Source organism: Vombatus ursinus, unplaced genomic scaffold (assembly GCF_900497805.2).
Source record: "Vombatus ursinus unplaced genomic scaffold, bare-nosed wombat genome assembly UNPS02014825.1, whole genome shotgun sequence".
NCBI classification, from domain to species: Eukaryota; Metazoa; Chordata; class Mammalia; order Diprotodontia; family Vombatidae; genus Vombatus; species Vombatus ursinus.
The window spans coordinates 1868786-1890579 of NW_020954603.1; the positions used below are offsets into that span (position 1 = coordinate 1868786).

General features: G+C 51.6%; 1 protein-coding gene across 5 annotated transcripts in view; it reads right to left on the reverse strand.

Moving 5' to 3' along the window:
- Positions 1 to 1447: 1447 nt before the first annotated feature.
- The window catches only part of TAL1 (TAL bHLH transcription factor 1, erythroid differentiation factor), a 20653-nt gene continuing 306 nt past the window's right edge, over positions 1448 to 21794 (reverse strand). For 2 of the 5 annotated variants that reach the window (XM_027838087.1, XM_027838086.1), the window contains exons 2-5: positions 18640 to 18793; positions 12486 to 12965; positions 10972 to 11066; positions 1448 to 5989 (exon numbers count right to left, since the gene is read on the reverse strand). In XM_027838087.1, the coding sequence (XP_027693888.1) occupies positions 5529 to 5989; positions 10972 to 11066; positions 12486 to 12964 (1035 nt within the window). In that variant the 5' untranslated portion in view covers position 12965; positions 18640 to 18793 and the 3' untranslated portion in view covers positions 1448 to 5528. Of the gene's footprint in view, positions 5990 to 10971; positions 11067 to 12485; positions 12966 to 15465; positions 15907 to 18639; positions 21580 to 21794 lie in introns of those variants that run through there. The other 3 variants (XM_027838085.1, XM_027838084.1, XM_027838089.1) reach the window with 3 other exon arrangements.

A 21794-nucleotide genomic window follows, 5' to 3' on the forward strand; every position in this document is an offset into this window, starting at 1 on the left:
CAGCATCCTTAGGAGACCCTGGGCCTTTGGTCATGGGGTGATACTGGAAATGTGCCAGCTAAACAGCTAGAGTTGTTTGAAACAACTAATGGCAGCCCTTTTATTTTACAGCTAAGGAAACTAAGTCCCAAAGGTCATGGATTTAAACAGCTCTACCATTTACTTCCTGTTTGACTTAGGCCCCATCTAGGCCTTTGTTTCCCCATCAATAAACTGAGGGTGTTTGTCAAACAAATTGAGGGTAGAGTTTGGGAGGTAAGATGGGTTGGAATGGTTTTTTGGTGTTCATAGCCAAGCCGAACAGAGGAGAGGATAGACGGACGGAGTCAGGGAGAGAGTCAAATATGAACTCTCTTGCCTCCACCATTGCTCATGCTGGGGTGTAGTCCAGAGGGGCAGTGGAATATGCTTTCTGGTCAAAGGCCCTGAGTCACTGGGGCCTGGGCTTATGTGACGCCTTCCAAACAAGGGCCTGTTGTGGCAGCTGTCATGGAGCTGGTGGGAGATGAAGTCAGGGAGCATGGCCCAGTGCCAAAAGTGGGGGGGGGGGTAGGGGTCATCTCTACAAATGAACCAGGAAGGCCTACCCCAGACAAGAGAAGTGGAATTGTGTGGCCCAATCGACAAGCTTGCTGAGGATTAACTCGCCCTGGATGCATTTTAAACCTTACACATCCTAGAGTTGTATAATGGGAGATAGTCCTAGGTCAATAGACTCCTCCAGCTATTTGGGGTTTCTTCCAACACTAAAATTCTATGACTCTAAGTGGATTTGCCCCAAGGTCAATAAACAGCAGAACTGAAATCTGAATTCAGGTCCTCTAACCTGGTTCAGATCCATAGTCTGATGCAAATTAGTCATGTGACTTTGGGCAAGTCACATCACCTCTATGTGCCTCAGTTTCTCCATCTGTGAAATGAGGATGATAATTCCTGAACTGCTTCTCTTGCAGGGCTGTGGTGAGGAAAGTGATCTATAAACCTTACTGTGCTACAGAAATGTTCTTTCCTATTGTTTCCCACCCTACTTCTGCCTCAGGGACTAGTTGTCACACTCCAAACCCTCCAGGAACCCTCTCTACAACATCCCTGAGCAAATGATCATTCTGTCTCTGACTGGTGCTCTCCAAGGATGGTCCCCCACTGCTGGATTGCTCTGATGGTCACAGGTTCTCCTTATATACCCCCGTTGCTCCTGGTTCTGCCCCCTTGGACCAAGAAGGACAACGTGAACCCTTTTCCTAATCTTCAGAGCAAAATAACAGGGCCGTGGAATCTGAAAGCTGGAAGGGACCTTGGAAAAAATCTGTTCCAACCTGTCCTTCAAGTGGACAGGCAGACAAGGGGTCTCCATCTTCCCCCAATACCCCTCCAAACCACACAAAGCATTCCCTTCTTTTCATTCTCCCCAGGACAAAGATACCACTGACCAGAAGCCATAGCCACTCTGTAAAACTTTTATTTAGAAATCTTATTCCCCAATATATTCCTCATATACATATGCTTGCATGTGCACACACACACGTGCGCACACACATGCACACACACACACACACACACACACACACACACTCACACAGACACAAGTGCAAGCACACTCGTCACCACCAAAAGGCCTTTTCTCTCCCAGAGTAGCACTCCCCAGCGCTCGCCTTGGTGATCCTCCAAGGCAACGGTACCAAGGGTGATTACTCCCTCTCTACAAGAGCATTCTCTTGCAGAGACCAGCCAAAATCATCCCCTACAGTACATGGACCCAAGGAGCTGCCCCTGGAAAGTGTGGGGAGCCACGTACGTACACAGACATAGGGCAGGGACCAGAGGAAATCTGGGCTCTCAGGGGGCCAGGTACCATTGAAAGCAGAAGTACAACTAGACCCACTCCCAAAACTTGAGACGAAATGTAGCTGCTAGGCTACAGCCACTGGGTTTGGTCTCGTTTGGAGAAATTTATGAAGATTGTACCATCATGTCTTTCAGCTACACACATACACATGGAAAAAGACAGAATATGAGTGAAAAAATAGGCAATTTCCCCAAATTGTCACATTGGCCTTTGTTCTCAAAATGTTTCCTATCATAACATTCTTTTCCATTATCCTTAGAATGTTATTTATGCTGACTTCTTTTGCATTTTCGGTGCTATTTTCCCCCAATAGAATTTAAGCTCCTTGAGGGCAGGCACTGGTTTGTTGTTTCTGTTTCTGTCTGTGTTCCCAGCAGCTGACACAGTGCCAGACATACAGCAGGTGCTTAATGAATGCTTGTTGAATGGAACTGAATTGTTCTCCTATTTGTTTTAGTCCTAGTCTTAAAATTTTCTTATTTCTTTTAGGGGAAAGGAAAAACCAAATGATTTTTGAGTCTCTGCTAAAGCCTTGGCCACCTTCCCACACTGGATCAAGTTGGGTTGATCCTGTGGTAGATCTATTCCCATGCTCTCCCCTAAGCCTGACTCATTCTCTGACAACCCCTTTTCCCTTCCTGCTCCCCTCCCCACACACAGACACGCACCTCAGCCTAAAAGAACGAAGGTGTTCTGTTGACCAGAGTGTATCTGTTGACCAACACCTGATGGCCTCAATTATCCAGAGAGTGACAGAACTAGTTCAGGGCTAAATTATCTGGATAATGTACATGTGTGGAGAGCAGGAGAGAGTTCACTGTTGCCCAGAGAGCTTGAGCTATAGCAAAAGCCAATGGGTATTTGTCTGGGGTGGGAAAAAACCACTTTCAGGAGGGATGCTCATAGTAACACCCCCCTCTTCCTTATCTTTAATCTTCCCCATAGCTTTTCACATACATAGCCTCCAATGAGCCTCATGACTACCCAGGGAGAGAGCTGGGATTCTGATCCTGCCCCATTTGTCACATGGGAGAACTGAGGCCCAGAAGGGAGAAGCACCCTGCCAAAAGTCACACAGCAACTCAGAAGGGAAGTATGGACTAGAACCCAGGTTCACAGCCTTGGTCTATATCCAGCTATCCACATGGTTCCAGTTTACCAAGGACAAAGCTCTCCTGCTCTCACTGGGAAGTCCAGGTGTCCCCCACTCCCATTTTGCTGGTCAACCTGTCATGTTGAAACTGGGCACCAAGCCCCAAGCTACTCTCTAGATCTCTCCTGGTTTCCATAGCAGCTTTGTGTTTGAAAATAGGAGCCCACCAGGAAGGTGCGTATAAGGTATTAAATACAAGGCATAGAAAATGGGAGCCCCAGGAGAGGCAGGGGCTGTGTTTCTACCTTCCAATTGACCATAGACAAATAATTTCACCTCTGTTTCTTCATCTGTAAAATGGAGACTATTTGATAGCAAAGGATCAAGCAAACCTTGAAAGTTGTAAAATGGAAATGATCAAGGTGAGTCATGGGAAGTGGGTCCAGGGAGCTCAGAGGAGAGTAGGTACAGAAACACTGAGAAACCCTCAGTGCCCCCTACCAAGTCAGGCTATTGCTACCTGCCCCCCCAAAAGGGGGCGCCTCTCTTCAGGCACAGGGCAAAGCCCCCGTGCCATCAAAGCCAGCCACTGCTGGACCATGGACAGGTAATCTGCTCAGCTCCCTACACACAGCTGGACCTCAATGCCTGCGGTCAGAGAGCAGGTAAAGTGTCATGATGTGGTCAGGGTTCAAAGACCCTCACTAGTCCTGCTGCAGAGGGATAGCCAGGCTTTCAGACAGCACCAAGCAGTTGGTCTCTATTTGACTGAAAAAGAAGCCTCCAGTGAGAGAGACAGAAGGGGGACTGGAGTCTTTTTATAAATACTGGGGGCTTCTTTCTCCAGCACAGCTATAGGCAGACCTCACTCTATGCCAACCTGATGTCCAATGCTTCAACCTTACACATGAGACAAATTAAAGAGTGATAATTCACCTTACAAAAAGAATTCTTCACTTTACAAAAGGGGTCACCCTAAGAGTCCTTCAAAACAGAATTCGATGTATAAAACTTCAGTTTACATGTGACTTTCTCAGGAGCATGACCACCATGTAAATTGAGGTGCCAGAGGCTCAAGGGCTGTTTGTAGGTATCCCAGGAGTAGAAGAGCTTGGAGTCTTGCCTTCAACCTAGGCCAGGTTTCAGGTCATTCGGGGGAGCCCCCATCCATTCCCAGGCCAATCCGTACTCATCCCTGTTCAAGGACACCCAGGAACTTGGTGTCTAAAAGGGCATTGAACACAGAACTCAGACTCTTCAGGTCCAGCACTCCATTATACATGACCAGGTTCCCCAGGTCTCATCCCCAGTCAGCCCAGAAGCCTGGGATTGGAGAAGAGCAGAGCTGAAAGGACCTTTAGAGACTACCAAAGCTAAGGCCCCCATTAGAGATCTGTGCAGGGTCACAGGGCTTGTGAGCAGCAGAGCTGGGAGCAGACTCTGGGAAGGTGAGAGTTTGGAGAGACCACCCAGTCAGTCCCATCTGAGGATGGGGCTGAGGCCTAGAGAGGAGAAGAAACTTCCCCAAGGCCACACAGTAAGTCAGTAACAGTTAAGTCAAGAACCCAGGTCTCCTGACTTTCAGTCAAGGGTCCTCGGCTCCCTTGATAGCCCCTTCAACCATCTGCTGGAATTCCTACAGTGTCTACAGTCAAAAAGCTAGCATCCAGGAACGAGAGGAGCAATCAGCTTCATTCCCAAACCAAGCAAATGCATTTTTCTCCGGGGTCTTGCATTATCCATGCCCCCCACTGGGGAAGGCATTGGTGACTGTGCATAAATTGTGATTATGCCATCTGTGAGTATTCTGATGACAACTGGCCATTGAGGCTGCTCACAACTCTGAGAATGAGGGACCAGGGGTGATCACTTAGCAGCTGCAGACTGCTGTGGTGGGAGGGCCAGGGCAGAGTGGGACAGAGCACTGGGTACCTTTCCTTCCATAGGAGGGCTCAGAAGCTCCCACCTGGAAAGTGTTGACTTTCCACTCTCCCCACCATGCCTCCAGCCCTCAAGTGACCACTAGTGTACAGAGTCATGGAGGCCAGGAGCCTGGGTGACTGGGGTTTAGACCATCCCAAAGGCCAAAGTCTGAAAGCATGATTCAGTGTTATGGGGTAGGACAGGAATAGGGGGAGTTCCTGGGGCCTTAGACTTGGTTCTGGGGATCAGGTGGGGGTGGGGCTGGTAGGTGTCCAGAGGTTCACAGAGGTACAGGAGCGTGGGGGAGAGCTGAGTCTTCTTCCTTGTACACTACCAACCATGCTGTGTCCATAGAGATGCCAACTCCAGGGCCAGAGGGGTCAAAGTCCAAGGATCCAGGAGGGAGAGAGTCACCAAAGACATCACTTCAGCTTCTGACCATACACACATAATTCCCATGACACGTGACGTACAGGGTTCAGCCAGATAAGCCAGGCCCAAGAAAGGTCATCCTATTCATCCCCTCTGCTTCCAGGCCAGTCTTTTTCTAGCCTCTGGACTGACCATTTCCCCACTCCCAGCATCCTGCTCCATCCACTGTCCCTATGCTGCACCCCAAGTCTGCACCATCCCAGCCACAGGAGGGCTGCCCTTCGGCACAGCCCATCACCGTGGGCCAGTGCCATCGGCAGGCAATAGGGCAGGGTGGAGGCTTCGAGCTGGATGCTTGGGCTCTGAATCCTCAGTGTAGCTGTCAGGGCTGGCAGCGCCATCCAGGGAACTGCCACAGCTGGAGTTGGGAGAGAGAGCATCATGGAGGAGGTCATCGGTAGGTGGCCCAGTCCCAGGTCCTGTCCCGCCTCCGCTGCCAGCTCCTCCAGTCCCCACGGGGTCCTTGGCCACGCGGCCCCGCTGGCTGCCCTCCTCCTCTTGGTCATTGAGGAGTTTGGCTAAGAAGTTGATGTATTTCATAGCCAGACGAAGTATCTCATTTTTGCTCAGCTTCTTATCTGGTGGATGGGTGGGAATAAGTTTTCGGAGTTCAGCGAACGCCCCATTAACGTTTTGCTGCCTCCACCGCTCCCGGCTATTGGTGAAGATGCGCCGGACAACCTTGGTATGGGGGCCTGTTGGAGAGCATATGGGGGGAGGGAACATAACCAATCAGTCCTGTCCACTCCCCGCCCCCAGTAGCTCACCCACCCACCACACCCCTTACAGACTGCAAGAGCTAGAAAGGATGGGAAGTACAATGAACTTCTAGTCAGGAAAATAAGTCCAAATTCTGCCTTGGACACTTTACTGTGTGACCTTGGGCAAATCACTTAATAAGAATAGCTAGTATTTCTAAAGCAGTTTGCAAAATGAGGTAGGTGCTATTATTATCCCTATCTTACTGATGGGAAAACTGAGGCTGAGAAGTTAAGTGACTTCTGCTCAGGGTCACATAGCTAGCAAGTGTCTGAGCCAGAATCTGAACCCTTTTTTGTCTTCCTGACTCCAAGGTCAGTGAGCTGTCCACTCTGCCACCTCACACTTAACCCCTCTGGGTTTCATTTTCTTGATATAGAAAAATAAAATAAGTGGGGTTAGACCAGCTCTCTAATCTTCCCAGAGTGGGCTGAGCCATGGCCATGTTGGTGCCTAAAGTCACACAAAGCCACCGAGCACCACAAAAAAAATAACCCATGGACTTTCCTTCTCTCCGTTTTGTTTCTTTGTTTCTGTCTCTTCCCTCAGTTCTTTCTATATGTAACTCTGGCTCTAAGCTTTTGTATATTTAGCTCTCTACTTTTTCTCTTTGTGTGTGTGTGTGTGTGTGTGTGTGTGTGTGTGTGTCTGTCTCTGTCTCTGTCTGTCTCTGTCTCTTTCTCTCTCTCTCTCTCTCTCTCTCTCTCTCTCTCTCTCTCTCTCTCGTCTGTCTCTGTCTCTGTCTGTCTGTCTCTCTCACACAGTGGAAAGATTTCTGAACTGGAAGACCAGCCCCTGGGGTTAAAGTCCTGGCTCTGGCCCTTTGCAGCAGTGACTTGCAAAAGAAGAAGGATCTCTGAGGAGTCTCTCCACTCTGATGTTTCCAGGTCCCTTCCTGATCTGACCGTCAGTATTTTGTGTTCTAAGGCCCCTTCCAGACAGCCTATTTTTTTTTAATCTAGGATTCTTTCCAAATTTAGGATTCACTGTTCTAAGGTCTCTCCAAGTTCTTCATTATTACCTCATAGAACATTCAATCCTGAGATCCCAAATCAAGAATTAGAAGGGACCTGAAAGTTCATTCAGTCCAACCTCTTCATTTTATAGATGAGGAACCTCTTGTTTCCAGAGAAGTCATGACTGGCCTAAAGTCACACAAGTAGTGTCAGTAGAAGGCTATTCCAAAGTCCCTCCAAGCTCTAATATCTTACATTCTAAGGCCCCTTCCAGTTCGGACGTTCTCTGTTCTCCAGCCCTTTCTGGGTCTGACACTCTCAAACTAGTCCCTTCTAGACCTCTCTAGTTTCATTCCCTCTGTCTGTGGGAAAACAAGTTTTCTGGTGAATGAATTACTGCCCCAGGGAGTGAGACCAGCACACCAAGGCCCCTGAGGGACTCCTCCAATACCCATCAGTCCAGCTGGGCTTCCTGCTCTCTGAGGCCCAGGACAGAAAAACACAGCACACCTGCAGGGCTGTCCCTAGGAGGAAATGGAATTTGGCCCCAGGGCGTCAGAGCTCTGGATAGGACAGCTCCACCTTGGCTGGGATGTGGGAACCAAAGCCAGCTGAGACAGCTATGCTCTCCACCTGTCAGTCCTCCCTAACATTGATTTCTACACACATACACACACACACACCCATCTTTCTATTCACTCCCCAGGTCCTCAGGGAAAGAAATGATGCTGGAGTGTTGGAGTCAAAGACTTAGTTTCATCAACTGTGCCTGATCTAAAGTTCACATCTCTCCCAGAACTGCAGAACAGGGCACTGCACACAGCAGGGGTTTCACAAATGTCTGTTGTGTTGGCTTGAATAGAATTGAATAAGAACTCCCTCATTTTTTACAGAGAGGGGCACTAAGACCCACTGAAGAGAATGATTTGTCCATGGTCACACAGCTAGTTAGATGATAATATCTTCTCCTTTAATCTCTTTCCCTTCTTTGCTTCTCTATTCTCTTTGTCTCTCCACTTTCCTTCTTATCCTTTTTCTGTTCTTTCTCTCCAATGCCCCCGCTTTTTCCAGTTTCTCTATTCCTATACCTCCTCCTCTCTGTTTCTCTTACTCTCACTGGGAGGGGGAGGGGAAAAGTGTGTCACTCACTGGAAAGGCTGGCACAAAGTAGGGTGTTTGTTGAATTAAATGGGTGTTTTTTTACCCCCTTCGAATTTTGTTACCCCCAGGTCCACCAGTCAGCATCACTCTCTGGTTCCATAGCAACCTAGACTGCCTGTAAACACTTCTGAAAGCCCAACTTGGACTCTGTCATCTATATACCTATAATGGTTACCCTCTCCTCCCTGAGCCATGGCCAACCCTGAGCCTGGCCTTCAAGGCCCTCCGTAATCTGACCCCTACCTACCTGCTCCAGCCTAATTACAAATTACCAAGGTCCTCTCTATATCACTATCCTCTGGTCACACTGGCCTCCTCATAGGAGGCCTTGGCCTTGACCATAGAGCTTTAGGTCTCAATCCCAGCCTTCCCCCAGGGCTCTTTCCACTGGCCCAACTACTTTGTGCTTGGCAGAATAATGTCACCTTCAATTTCACAACAGCCCCAAGGGGAGACTGAGGTACAATCTTTCTCAACAAACAAAAAGACTGAAAATTAAACTGGGCTTGAGGGAAGCTCCACTGAAGGCTATGGGGTGGGGTAGGGCAGGGTGACCCATCCCCAAGGGGGTTCCCAGTGGTGTTGGGGCCAAGTGGGAAGGAGAAAAATGATGGACTTGATCACTTAATCCTGGTAAATTACAAACCAATCTTGAGAGCAAAGATGTGAGCATGATGTGAGGATAGGGATTGGGGCTGCTGCAGAATGGGTTTGTGTGTTTGGGGAGGGAGTGGGGGATGGAGGTAGTAGCCAGGAGGATACCACCAGTCCAGCCAAGCTCTACTGGGCTTGACACTATTGGTTATGGGAAGGTGTGTTGCTACTCTCTTTGGCAACATGTGTGCCTCCTACATACAGGTGATCAGCCTCCTGTTACTATCATCATTACTGTTTTAGGAATGAGTGCATAGCATTATTGTGCTTGTATATTCAGATCTATGTATTATGTGTGTGATTTGAATGTTTGTGTATGTATGTGGTGTGTGTATGTGTGCATGATACAAATATGCCCTTGAAGTTATCTCAGCCAAGCTTTGTGTCTCCACCAGACCCATACATAGGAGGTCCTTAATAAATGTCTGCTTAATTTTATTTAATCTGGCAATTTTCAGCAAGGATAGTTTAACTCCAAACTGTCTGCCCTTTTCCCCCTAGCATGGACATGGGCCCCACCTTCATTTACACTATTCCACACATCCTCACCATCAGCAGAATGATTATCAGGAAAACTTCAAAAGTAATGAGATGACTTAAAAAGTGAAATGCTGGGCTTGAAGTCAGAAAGCTCTGAGTTCAAATGTTCCCTCAAGACTACCAGCTGAGTCTGGGCAAGTTATTAAAGGTCATTCAACCTCTGTTCCTTCATCTGTAAAATGGGGGAAATAATATGACCTACCTCAAATTATTACTGTGAGAATCAAATGAGATAATATAGATAAGGTACCAGGTAAGGCTTAAAGGGCTATATAAATACTAGCTATTATTTTGTAACAGTGAGATAGAGAAAAAAAAGAATCATACACCTCTAGGGTTTTGGTAGGTTGTGAGGTAGAGAGATAGAGGAATATTATCCTCATTTTTCAGAGGAGGAGTAGTCCAGTGACTCAGTCAAAGTCACACAGTCAGTAAAAATCAGTCAGGATTACTAACAATAACAATAATAGCAGTTAGTGTTTATATGGTGTTTTAAGGAGCAGAGGAGAAGAGTGTTTGGAAGAGGAGAGGAAAGGAAGAAGAGAGGGAGGGGAGAGGAGAGTAGGAGAGAAAAGGAGGGGAGGGGAGGGGGAGAGGATGGGAGGGGAGGGGGAGAGGATGGGAGGAGAGGGTGAGGGCAGGAATGGGAGGGAAGGAGAAAGGAGAGAAGAGGGGAGGGGAGAGGAGGCATGAAAAGAGAGGGGAGACATAGTGGATAGACAGCAGACCTGGGGTCGGGTTCAAGGTTCAAGCCCCAGATACACACTGATTGTGCAACACTGGACAATTTGCTTAGTGACCCAAACCACTGTCTAAGACTCTAGACTGCAGAGTAGGGGCCAGTCTTCCTTGTTCCACGGAGCATCTGCACGGAGCATTCCCTACATCGATGCAGCAATGAAACAACGATTCTGGGGTGTGTGTGTGTGTGTGTGTGTGTGTGTGTGTGTGTGTGAGAGAGAGAGAGAGAGAGAGAGAGAGATACGTATTTGTGAATATATGAAATTCTATGTATATGTGGATATACATACATACTGAATACAGTAAATAGGGAAATGTATTGGAGTCAGAAATCTCTGAGTTCAAATGTTTCCTCAAGTCTACCAATTATCTGACTCTGGGTAAATTGTATTAAACAGTTTACATATACATATATTCTATATACAGTATGTATGCAGCTATACCTGAATATGTGTATCTATGAACATGTACTATCCGTGTGCGTACCAGAGGTAAAAATGACTTGGGGTGGGGGTGGGGGAGGGGGCTCAGAGCTGGAATGTCACCAATTCGGGATTAACTACCCTTCTACAATTTACGGCTTTAGAGAATTGCCGGAGAGCTGAAGGGTGAAGGGACTCCCCCCAGGTTGGCCGGCAGTCAGTTTAGGTCTGAAGCAGTACTTGAACTCGTTTTTTCCTGGCTCTTGGGCCAGCAGGACCTGTTCCCTGACTCTCTTACTATTAACTAAATAGCTCAATAACTGTCGCGCTATTGAGTTCTCCGGGGAAGTGGGGGGCAGCGGACTCAAAAGGGGGCCAGGCCGGGCTAAAGGGCCAGGCGGGGCGGAGCGGGGTAGGAAGAAGCCTAAGGGAGGACTGACTCACCGTCACTGATCTCCACTTCGTAGGGCGAGGGTCTCCTCTTGACGCGATTGTTGCTGGTAAACACCGGGAAGGGGTCTGGCTCCCCGAAAAACCCGCTGTCAGGAGGAGAAGGAAGGGGTGGGGGAGAAGCAGAGTCAGATATGCCAGTCTCCACCACCTTCCTGGTAGGCGCAGGTCCGTCACACACACAACGGGCTGGGGCCGAGAGAGTGTGTACTAAAGTTTAGCCCAAAGTCCTTTGCCCACCTCCCTCCTCTTCCCGTTCTGGACTCCTTCGTGAAGAGTCGAGGGGCAGCGAGGGCCCCCAGGAAGTCCAGGGCCCTCTCCCAGTGAACCTGAGTCAGGAGAGGGGGTAAGGAAGAAAAGCTCACCACACACACACACACACACACACACACACACTCGAAGAGTGGGCGCGAGTGGGAGATGGGGAACGTCTATCAATTTTAGAGCCTTGAAAGTAAACAAGACCCGGCCTAACGCGGGAGGGGCAGCAGGGCACTTCAGGGTTCTTTCAAGGATCTCTGGCTCCACAACTTGCCGGGGTAGAAGAGGAAGCCGATGAGGCGGACATCATACACATGCATACGGCTTCCCTCTAGCCCCAGCATTTTCTATGACGCTCTTCCAACAGTCAGATGGAACGACCAGGAGCGGGGAGGGAGACTTTTTAGAATAGCAGACAGGTATAGGAAATGAGACCCGGACAGAGAGAGCGATGGACTTTATGAAATGGCACACACACAGAAGGCAAAGACAAACCGAGAGAGCCCTAATAAGCGCAGATCAGCTGGAGAATCAAGGAGAAAGAGGCAGACACAAAGAGACAGACAGACACAGACACAGACAGGAACAGAGACCATAAGTGGAGACAGAGAGACAGAGAAAAAAGGAGGAGGAGGGGAGACAGAGACAGAGAGACAGAGAGAGAAGAGAGGAAGAAGGAAAGGGGGGGGGGGGAGAAGAGTGTACTAGGGTAGGGTCTGAGAAAGGTCAGACACGAACTCAGTGCAGCGAAGCAAGGACAAGAATAGGAAGACAAACCGATCCCCTTTGCTTGCCTTTACACGCACACACCGCATGCACACACAAACATTCAAATCATACAGACATAATACACAGATCTGAACACACAAGCACGATAACGCTATGCACTCATTCCTAAAAGAGTAATGATGATAGTAACAGGAGCCTGTCTCTCGTACGTAGGAGGCACACATGTTACCAAAGAGAGTAGCAACACACCTTTCCATAACCAACACAGTGTCAATCCCAGCAGAGCTCCCCACCCTCTCCCCAAATACACAAACCCATTCCGCAGCAGCCCCAATCCCTATCCTCACATCCTGATGCTCCATCCCCACCTCCTAGTCCCCATTCCCACATACGTTTCCCCATCTCCACATCTCGGTTCCCTTTCCCACATCCCAGTCTGCATCCCCCTATCCGGGTCCCAAGCTCCACGTGCCGGTCCCTCAGTCATCCTCCCTTTTCCTGGGGCTGCCAACACCAACCTGCTGAGCGAGGCTAGCGGCTGCCCGAGGCCGTAGAGCATGGCTCTGCCCGCAGCGGCCGCGGCCGCCTGTCCCGGGAGCGCGGTGGGGCTCAGCTGCACCATGCGGCCGTCGCTGGGGGGCTCTACTGGGGCAGGCGCCGTGGCCGGGGCGGGGGCGGGTGGCCGACACAGCTCCGTGGTGGGCACCCTCTGGCGCGCCTCTGCGTCGCGGCCCTTTAAGTCCCGGGCGCCGCCCCCCGGGCCGCGGCGGGGGGCCAACTCGATGACAGGGGGGTCGGGGGCCGGACGGCCGGTCTCCTTGGCAACGCCGTTGAGGAGGAGGAGGTGTGGGGGGGCCCGCTGCGTCTCCATGAGGGATTCGGACTCGGGCTCAGGCTCGGAGCCGCCCCCACCTCCGCTACCGCCGCTGCTAGTCTCCGGGGCTGCATCCCGCGGGGGGTCACTGGGGGGCAGCTCAGCTGGCTGCCGCTCCATCATCCTGCAGGGACACAGACAGACAAGCAGACATACGCGGACCGACAGACGGACGGACAGTCACACGGACGGACACGCAGCGCCCGCAGGCGGGGACAGGAAGCGTGGGGACCCGGGGAGGGGGCGGGGACGGGGGACAGAGACAGGGAGGGGGAGACACACACGAGGAGGGGAGAAGAGACGACCAGAAGAAAGAGGGTTTTATTTATTATTTATTAAATGGGAATGAAAGGAGACGAACGAGAGAGGGAGAAAAAACGGAAAAGAATAATTCTTCCCAGAGGCGCAGTGTCCGGCCTGGGGCCCTGGAAGGGAAAGAGTAGATAGAGAGGCGCAGAAAAACGGGTACACAGTCTCCTTTGCCTGCCTTCCTCTCTGTCCGCTCCTCTTGTCCCACTCCCTTCCTCCTCGATCCTCTAGCCCCCTCCCCGCTCTCCTCTTCCTTCTTCTTCATTCTCCCCTCCCCCAATTCTCTAATCCCCTTTTCCCCTCTCTCTCCCTCTACTCTCCCGGTCCCAGCTCTCCACCTTTTCCTGGGGCCTCGGGGACCTCGAACAGATAATCAACTGAGGGTGAAAAGTGGAGGGCACAACTAGGAGGAAGGGAAGGATTTTCCCCTCCTTAATCCCTCAACTTAGTCTCCTTTCCCTCCCGCCGATACCCCCTTCCCCACCCTTCGTCTATACTCTGCCCCGCATCCGAAAACCCAGCCCCCGTGGGGGCAAGGTGAGGTGTTGATAGGGTTTGAGGCTTCTCAGGGTTCCAGGCACTAACAGATAACAGCGGCAGTTTCCATGCGGGCAAAGTGGAGTGGGGAGAGATTATTCCCATTAATACAAGACTCTAACACACACCAAGAGAGAGTAAACTAATGCGGTTGAGAGAAAAGAGAGAGAGGAGTAGGTCTACTTTATGACTTGTCTAGTTTGTCTCCATGGGTCCTTTTCAGCTGACAGGGGCATTGGTTCACAATTCTCATCCTTAGAGTAACTACGGGCCTGCCTCCTCATTACGCAAATACAATTTTAAAGGAGCTTCAGAGACCAGAGTGCGTTCCTTGACAAGATCTGAGGTCTGTGAGCCCTTCTCTGTCATTCTCCAGTTGATGCTCGCTCCTGCCTCCCCACCCACCCACACACACACCGCTGGGCTGCCGGGGCCAGACTAAACCCACGGGGGGACCAGGGCCCGGGGCTCGGACTGCGCAGGCACAACAACCCGCCACTGCACGAAACATGCGTTCGAAACGTGATTCCGAAAGACGCGAACAATGGCTAGGAGCCGGCCGCAAGAGTCAAACCGACCTCGAGAAGACGCGTAGTGGCGGAGGCTCCTTGACGAGGACCCTCGGGTTTGCCTCTGGGCACAGAACCCCAAGCTCCGCCTCCCCTGGCTGCAGGGAGGGGGTGGCGCGGGTTGCTGGCAGGGGAGGAACTAGGCCTGAAGATACGAGCTCCGGGGATTCGAACCAAGCGGGATCGTACTCGCACTGGGTACTGATAACGAAAGTCTAGGACAGGCTCTTGATCGCGGTTTGGAGGCGAATTCCCCGGGCTCTGGGTCGCTCAGCCTTCTTCTTCCCTCTCCCGGTCACCCCCCAGCCCCTACAGGGCAGGGAAGTAAAGTACACATACGTCCTTGGGAAAGGAATGCTAACTACCCCCAGGTTGGAGGATTGAAGGGAGGAGGAATCCCCCAGGCGTACGGCTACGAGGTGCTTCCCAAGCTTATCTATAAGGAATCTGCACTGAACATGAAATCGCCAGGGCAAGCCCCAAACCAGGCTGGCTCTGAGCTGAGTAGGTGACTTGGTGGAGTCAGGAAAGCTCTGGGTTCAGATTCTGACTTTGACCTTTGCCGGCCGTGAGCCCTTGGACCAGGCCGTTCATCTCACGTCGGAGTCTCAGTCTTGTCTTTAAGAAAATAGGGGTAAGGTTCCTTGCACTACCGCCCGACGCGGGGAGGATCGAGGAGGTGTGGGGAAAGTTTTGTCAACCTGAAGAGAACGAGAGAGAAAAATGGGGAAAAGGGTTCCAGCTAGGAATGGATTCATGGATCGGACAATCCCTGGGGAAGAGGGCTGGGGGAAGAACCCCAAGGAAGGACGATAGATCCCTGACATTGAGGGTGGCTCGAGAACCCTGGATCTCGAAGGCTAGCGGCCCTAAGAGAGCCTGCCCCGCTTAGCTCCGATCTGGCTCGGCCCTGCCCTGCTCTGCCAGTTCCAGCCCTTCCCTCCTCCGGCCCTGGGCCTGCCACACCAGCTGCGGGCTGAGCCTGGCTGCCCAGCTCCTCTGCGAGGGGCTAGGAACCTCTGCAACATGGTCTCCAGGGCCGCAACCCTTTCCAGACTCGGGCTTTGACAGCTCCAGGCCAGAATGGCCACCTCACTCTGCATTTGAATAGAAGCTTTCATAAATAAATGTTCCCTAAACTGAATTTGTTTGATTTTATTCTGGTAAAAGTAAAACAAAAACGAAGAAATAAAATAAAACAAAACAAACCGAAAAACGGGGCGCGTCCGGCAGACAGCATTCGGCAGAAACACTCGGCATTGGATGTCTGAGGCTTCCGGAGACAATGGCCGGTGTCTGCTAGAACGCGAACATTCCCGGCGGGTAGGCGTAGGAGGAAGCAGCTGGGGCTAAGGACCCTCCTGGACTAAGAGAGTCCAAACGTTCGCCCGCCATCATCCGAGCGGGAGTGAGCTCAGCAGCCCCGGGCTCCCTGAGCCTATACAGGGGCCGAATGGAGGGGTGCCCTGGGCTCGCTCTCCTTCCAGGTTAGCCTGGGCAGAGGCCTTCCCTTGGGCAGGGGTGGATGGCTTAGTAGATTTCCCGCTACTTCGGCCGTAGGAGCAGGACTCCAAGTCCAGGGCAGAGTTCTCTCGGGGAGAACGCCCCTCCCGGCTCCTCCAGCGGCTTCCTTCCCCTCACCTCCCCCACCCCGGACAGTTTCCCCAGCTCCTTAGCTTTCTAGAGCCTCAAATGCCGGGTGGTGGTCTGGTCTCGCTCCCTGGGCGGGCAAACAGGGGTTGGGAAGGACTCTAATCTGAACCGTGGAGAAGGGAAAGCGCTTCCTGGTTGTTAATTTAAAGGGGACAATGAGGGGCGGAGTGGGGACTGAGGGAGTGAAACTCTAAATACCACGAGGGCTGCGTACACGGCGAGAAAAACTCCCCACAACAATCATCTGAATGCCAATACAACGAATAATAATAATAAGCTTTCCTAAAGGGCTTTCCTCCCAGCAATCCTTTGCGATAGGATGTTCTCGGACATAAACCCCGTTTTACAGAAGAGGAAACTGAGGCCCCGCGGGAGAAAGCGATTTGATCAAACGGTCGTACAATTCGAGAACTATATTAGAGGGGAGCTTTAAACCAAGGCTCCCAGGGCAGATTTAAGATTCTTTCCATTCACACCTCTTCCTTTGTGCTCCTCCTTAACGACATCTCAGCCATCAATTCCCGAGGCCATTGTGTTCTATGGACATTAGTCTCTCTTGAACCGGGTTTAGCATCAGGGGACCTGGGATCAAACCCTATATTGCCTTTGTGACCCCAACGGTTCAGTCTTTTCACCTTCTTCACCTCAGTTTCCCCTTTTATAAAATGAAGGGTTTATACTTGAAGGTCTCTCTAAAGTCTCATCAAACTCAAATCTCTAATTTTCTCTGTGCCTTGGAGGGTCGCAGATCCGGTCCTTCCACGAAGCCCTTGGACACTCAGCATTTGCCCAATCAACCCTTGTTGAATGAATGACTTACTCCATATGTGACCTCCGGCAAGCCTTGTCCCTTGTCTGGGTCTCAGTTTCCTCATCTATATAATGATGTGGCTGGACACTATGATCTCTATGGTTGCGCTTGAAAATATTTGTGTTGTCTCTGCCTCTCCCACCCTCAATAGATGGTCAATTTCTTAAGGAAAGGACCGGGTTTTTGCTGATTTGTCTTCACTCAAAAAAAAAATGTTTTTGTTTTGTTTTAATGAACTGCTTAGTTCAGACTCTAGAAAATGTCTTCCTCCTAGGAGAGGTAAAAACAAACAAACAAACAAAAAAAGATCCCATTCCCATAGCCTTCACAACTGTTTCTTCAAGTAAGTAGGAAGGTATCTATATAGTTCCCTATCTCCACCTTCCACCTGATGGCTGGACCAGCCCAAGGTCACACAGATAGGCGGCATCAGAGCCAGATTCCTAACTATCCTTGCTGCTGCACTGGGGTCTACAGCGCTGTCTAGCTCCTGGCATAGACACCCACCACCCCCAGTCCTCCTCCCAAGTTCTGAGCAGCAGAGCACCCTTGAGTTGTCAGGAAGGGACAGGAACGACCAATGATGAAAGCTGCCTGGAATATTAACACCAAATACCCAGTAGGAGAAAGGAAAAACACCTCCAACATTTTGCACGATGACTGAGATACTGAGAGCGGGGCAGTGGAACCCCCAAAATTACTGTCTCCCTCAAGGTAGAGTCCCCTCCAGCATTAGCCTCCAGAGCTGGGCGTCCTAACATAGCCTTGGGCCCAAATGTCTCTTCTGGCACCCTCAGGTTAATCTGAGATTCAGAAATAAAGGTGGATCTACCAAAACTTTGGAGACTGGGCAGGCCTCGGAGAAGCTTTCTGTAATTCAGCGGCAATTCCAGTTAGGTGAGAGGGCTACAGTCTCCTCACTCCTCACACAGCCCTTTGCCTAGCCCTAGGCCATTGCTTCGGATTGATCTCACTTTCCCCGAAACAGTGTGGTTTTTACGCTTGTCTTCCTCCCGCCTCCAAGGGTATAAGCTTGAGAGCAAAGCCTCGCTCACATTTTTCTTTCTAACTCCGGAGGCAGCACAGGAACCTAAGCGCTTAATAAACACTTCTTGAATTAGATTGAATTTTTACAAAAGAGTAAACCGAGAGAGCCTAAAAGAGAAAAGGACTTATCCAAAGTCACATAGTGGATCGATACCAAAGACACAAGCAAATCCTTCCAACCCTGACCATCATAACCCTCCTCCTTCACCACCAGCAGCATCTTAATTCCCATATTTCCGCATAGTTGTTACCACCACTATCCTCATCATACTCTTAGACTACCTAGCTTCTGCTAAGATCTCCCTCAGTTACCACCTTCTCTAATATTCCCAGTTGACAGCGCTCTCATGTTCAGTTTACTTGCGATTTAATGTTTCATTGACGCGTTCTATTCCCCAGTAGAATAAAAGCTTTTTGAGAACAAGGGTCGTTTTGCATTCTTTTAATTTTGTATCCCCGTTGCCTAGGTCAGTGTCAGCACTGAAAATAATGTCTGTTGAATTTATTTGACTCCCAGTCTCGCTTCGTACTAAGCTAGACCCTTCCTGATCGCCAGTGTAATGCCCGCCCCCCCCCGCCCCCGTCTTGAAATTATTCTGCATAAACATTGTACTATATTGAATTGAATGGTCTGGTCCTTTCTGAGTCGTGGGGGAGAATTCCTTCTCCTCTGCTTCTTTTCCAGGCCCAGAAAGCTGAATGGTCCTGAGCACTGTCCTCCCCAATCATCAGTACTCCCACCGTGGGGCTGCGGGGTCGCCCTGGTACCCAAGAGCTTCTCGGTCTACTACTTTTAATGGCTGCCCCTCCCAACACACACAGAGACACACAGTCCCTTCCCCCCACTCCAGCTAAAAGGCGGTCAAACTCACCTGGGGCATATTTAAAGGGACAGGATCCTAGCAATCGGTTCTCCACCTCTCCCCACTGCGGGGGGCGGGCCGGTAGGGGGAAAGGACTAGCCGGGGTCCTCGGTCTCCACCTCCCTCTCTAGAAGGCAATGGCAGCGGCCTACTCCATCGCGGCCTGCCAGGCAAGGAGGGCCGGGAGGTTCCAGGAAAGATGGGGGGGGAGAGAGAGAGAGAGAGAGAGAGAGAGAGAGAGAGAGAGAGAGAGAGAGAGAGAGAGAGAGAGAGAGAGAGGGTCAGTCTTTCTGCCGGTTATCCACGTGTCCCCCCTCCAAGCCCCAGGGATCTGGACGGATATAGAAAACACGCCCCATTGAGCAAAATCCCGCTTCCAGGGCTAGCGTATATGGGAGGGGTCCTTTGGGGTAACTGGGCACACGGACCCCACAAAAATTTCCAGCCGTCACCAATCAGAAACAGAAGCACCTCCCACCCTAGTGACACCCCAACCTAGACCGGAGCAGGCTAGGAGTCCCAGTGCCCTCGGAGGTCCAGGGGGCCGCGGGCCTAGCTGGGTCTGACCAGTGCCCTGTGCTGCCCTGGCCCAGCCCGCCTCCGAGGGGCGGGTCCTTCTTTGTGTGTCCGGCTTCGAGAGCTGTGTCTGACCAGTCCCAGGTTGTCCAGGGGGTACCCGTTAGGAGGAGGCCCAGGGAAACCCTGAGGTAGCCCCTGAAGCCTGGAAGGTTGGGGCGGAGTTTAGGGACCATGGAGCAGATAGGGAAAACGAGAGCCCCCAGATAGGGAAAACGAGAAGGGGGGAGGTCCTTGCTAAAGGTCCTGGCAGAGCTGGCACTAGCAGAGGCCGGGCTGCTCTTTACCAGTCCTTCTCCCGGAGAAGGGCCCGTTCAATGTAACTAGGGGCAAGCTGGAATAGCTTTGGCGTGGGGGGGGGGGGCGCCAAGAAGTAGTCACCCTCTGCCGATTCACTGAAGTCCGACACCAGCCTAGCATTGAGGCTGGTCTTCGCCGGAAATCAAGCCAACCCGCTTCGGGCGCCGGGAGATCCGAGGAAGGGTTCCTTGTCTAGTTGGGCAATGGTTTGGGGAGAGTGGGCCTGAAAATCATTATTTGAGTTTATCTTGTCCGCCGTTCCTAGGTGATGACTTAGGCAGGAATAATAACTCCCATTTATGGAGCGCTTTCAGATTTGCAGAGCGTTTTCCTCACAAGACTGAGGTCAATTTCCCGATGCCTCCCCTTAGCTCCCTCGTCCTTCCACTTCCCCAGTTAGGAAAATTCCCCAAAACGAAAACGAAAAGAATCCCCCGAATCTCGCCGCGGAGAACCCCGCCTTGGAGGCAAGGGCGTCTTCTCCTACGGTGGGAAGTGGAGGGTTGGGCTGGTGGAAGCCATTGTCCGCATTATCTCGGGCAAAAAGGGGAGGGGGGACAGCCTGCTGCGGAGAGACAAGAGGGTCTTTATTTTATTGGAGGCCTAAAGGTGGCATTTCTATGGATCAAAATCTCGGGATAATAAAGAGGATCTCCTTCCCTACACCTGTGTAGGCACTGCCTTGCAGAAAATATCTGGATAATTCTTCCGGGTTTTTCCAAAGAACTTATTCTCTCTGGCTCTGGATTCACACGGAATATGGGGTAGGCTGGGGAAGAAAACTCTGCTCTCTCCTTCTGACCGTCTGACTGTGCCTCAGGCTCTCTCAGAATCGCCTCCAAGCTCCGCCAGAGACGGCTTTCTCGGCTTGGTGTTGGTCCCGGCTCCAGCCAGAGCAGGCGGCCCAGGAGGAAGCGGAGCCTCCCTTCACTGCGGAAAAGGAATCCGGGAGAAAGATCTCGCCGCACAAAGCGCTTTGTTCCTGTCCAGAGAGGGGCCTAGGACCCATCTCCCTGCACGTCCCCCGAGAGGACTGAGAAGATGAGGGTGGAAACCAAAGCACTCCCAAGCTTTCGTTTTCTTCTGGAAATGAAAATCTTCGCCAAATTGGCAAAGAATTGGGGGCCTCTGCCAGGCAATCCTAGACGCCGCTATCTCCTGACCTCCCTCCGAGACAGATGCGGATATTTCGGTCGGGCTATCGGGGACGCCAAGCTTGGGGCTGGATGGGGTGAGGGTGAGTGGGCCAGAGCAGAGAAAGATTTCTCTGGCTGAGTGGGGCTGGTGCATTACACTACACCAGAGATACCCCAGGCCAGAGCTCCAGCCCAGCAGACAAAAAAAGCCCTGAAATGCAAAAGCCCTGAAATTGACGAGCCGGAGTAAGCTGGCCAGAGCCCAGCAGAGTGGAAAGGGCAGACCAGGCCGGGAGGGGGTCCTGCTGGTCTGGGGAAGGTTTGCTGTGGAGAGACCACCAGCCTCCTAGAGTAGAAGGGACTGCAAGAGAGGGGAGGGAAGCAATCCTACCTGGCCCTGGTCCCCTTCTGTCAAATCTGCCCCGCCCCAGCCCGAAGTCCAGAGCCCCCGCCACCCTGTCCGGAAAAGGACGAATACCAAGGTACTGCCCATCCACTGGGCGTCCGACACTCCGAGCTGCCATCGGTCCCCCAGGAAACCATAGTCGGGAATAAACCAGGAAGCCCCGCGAGGTGCCCTGGACCTCCCCGGCCTGGGCAGACGCGCGCGCGCAAATACAGACACACACACACACACATACACACACACCCCAGCACACTGACAGGCTCGCAACCATATTCGGAGGACAGAACGCCCTAGGTTCTAGCCTGGCCAAAACCCCGCACCCACAGTCTTCTACAATACCCCAGACCCGAGTCTGAGAACACACAGCCCCCGCTACACAGCCATACGCGGACCCACAACCCGACGGCTCAACTACCCCTGCCAGAGTACAAGCCTGGGTGGTCACACGCACATAGAGCCCGGCCCCATGGCGGTGGCTACGAGAGGGCCCGGCCCGGCTGATACCCCGCACACACAACCCCCGCACAGACACACACTGCCACAATCTGGACGCACGCACACAACTAAGAAGAAGAAATAAACACCAACCACCGCCTTGCGCATTTCTGTATATTGCGTAAGAAAAAAAGGGGAAGGAAGGAAGAGGGTCTGGGAGGCGGGGGCCCGGTTGATGGGGGGCGGGGTGGGGGTGGGGGGCGCGGCGGTTAAAACATACACTCACACTATCGAAAGGAAGCTGGGAAAAT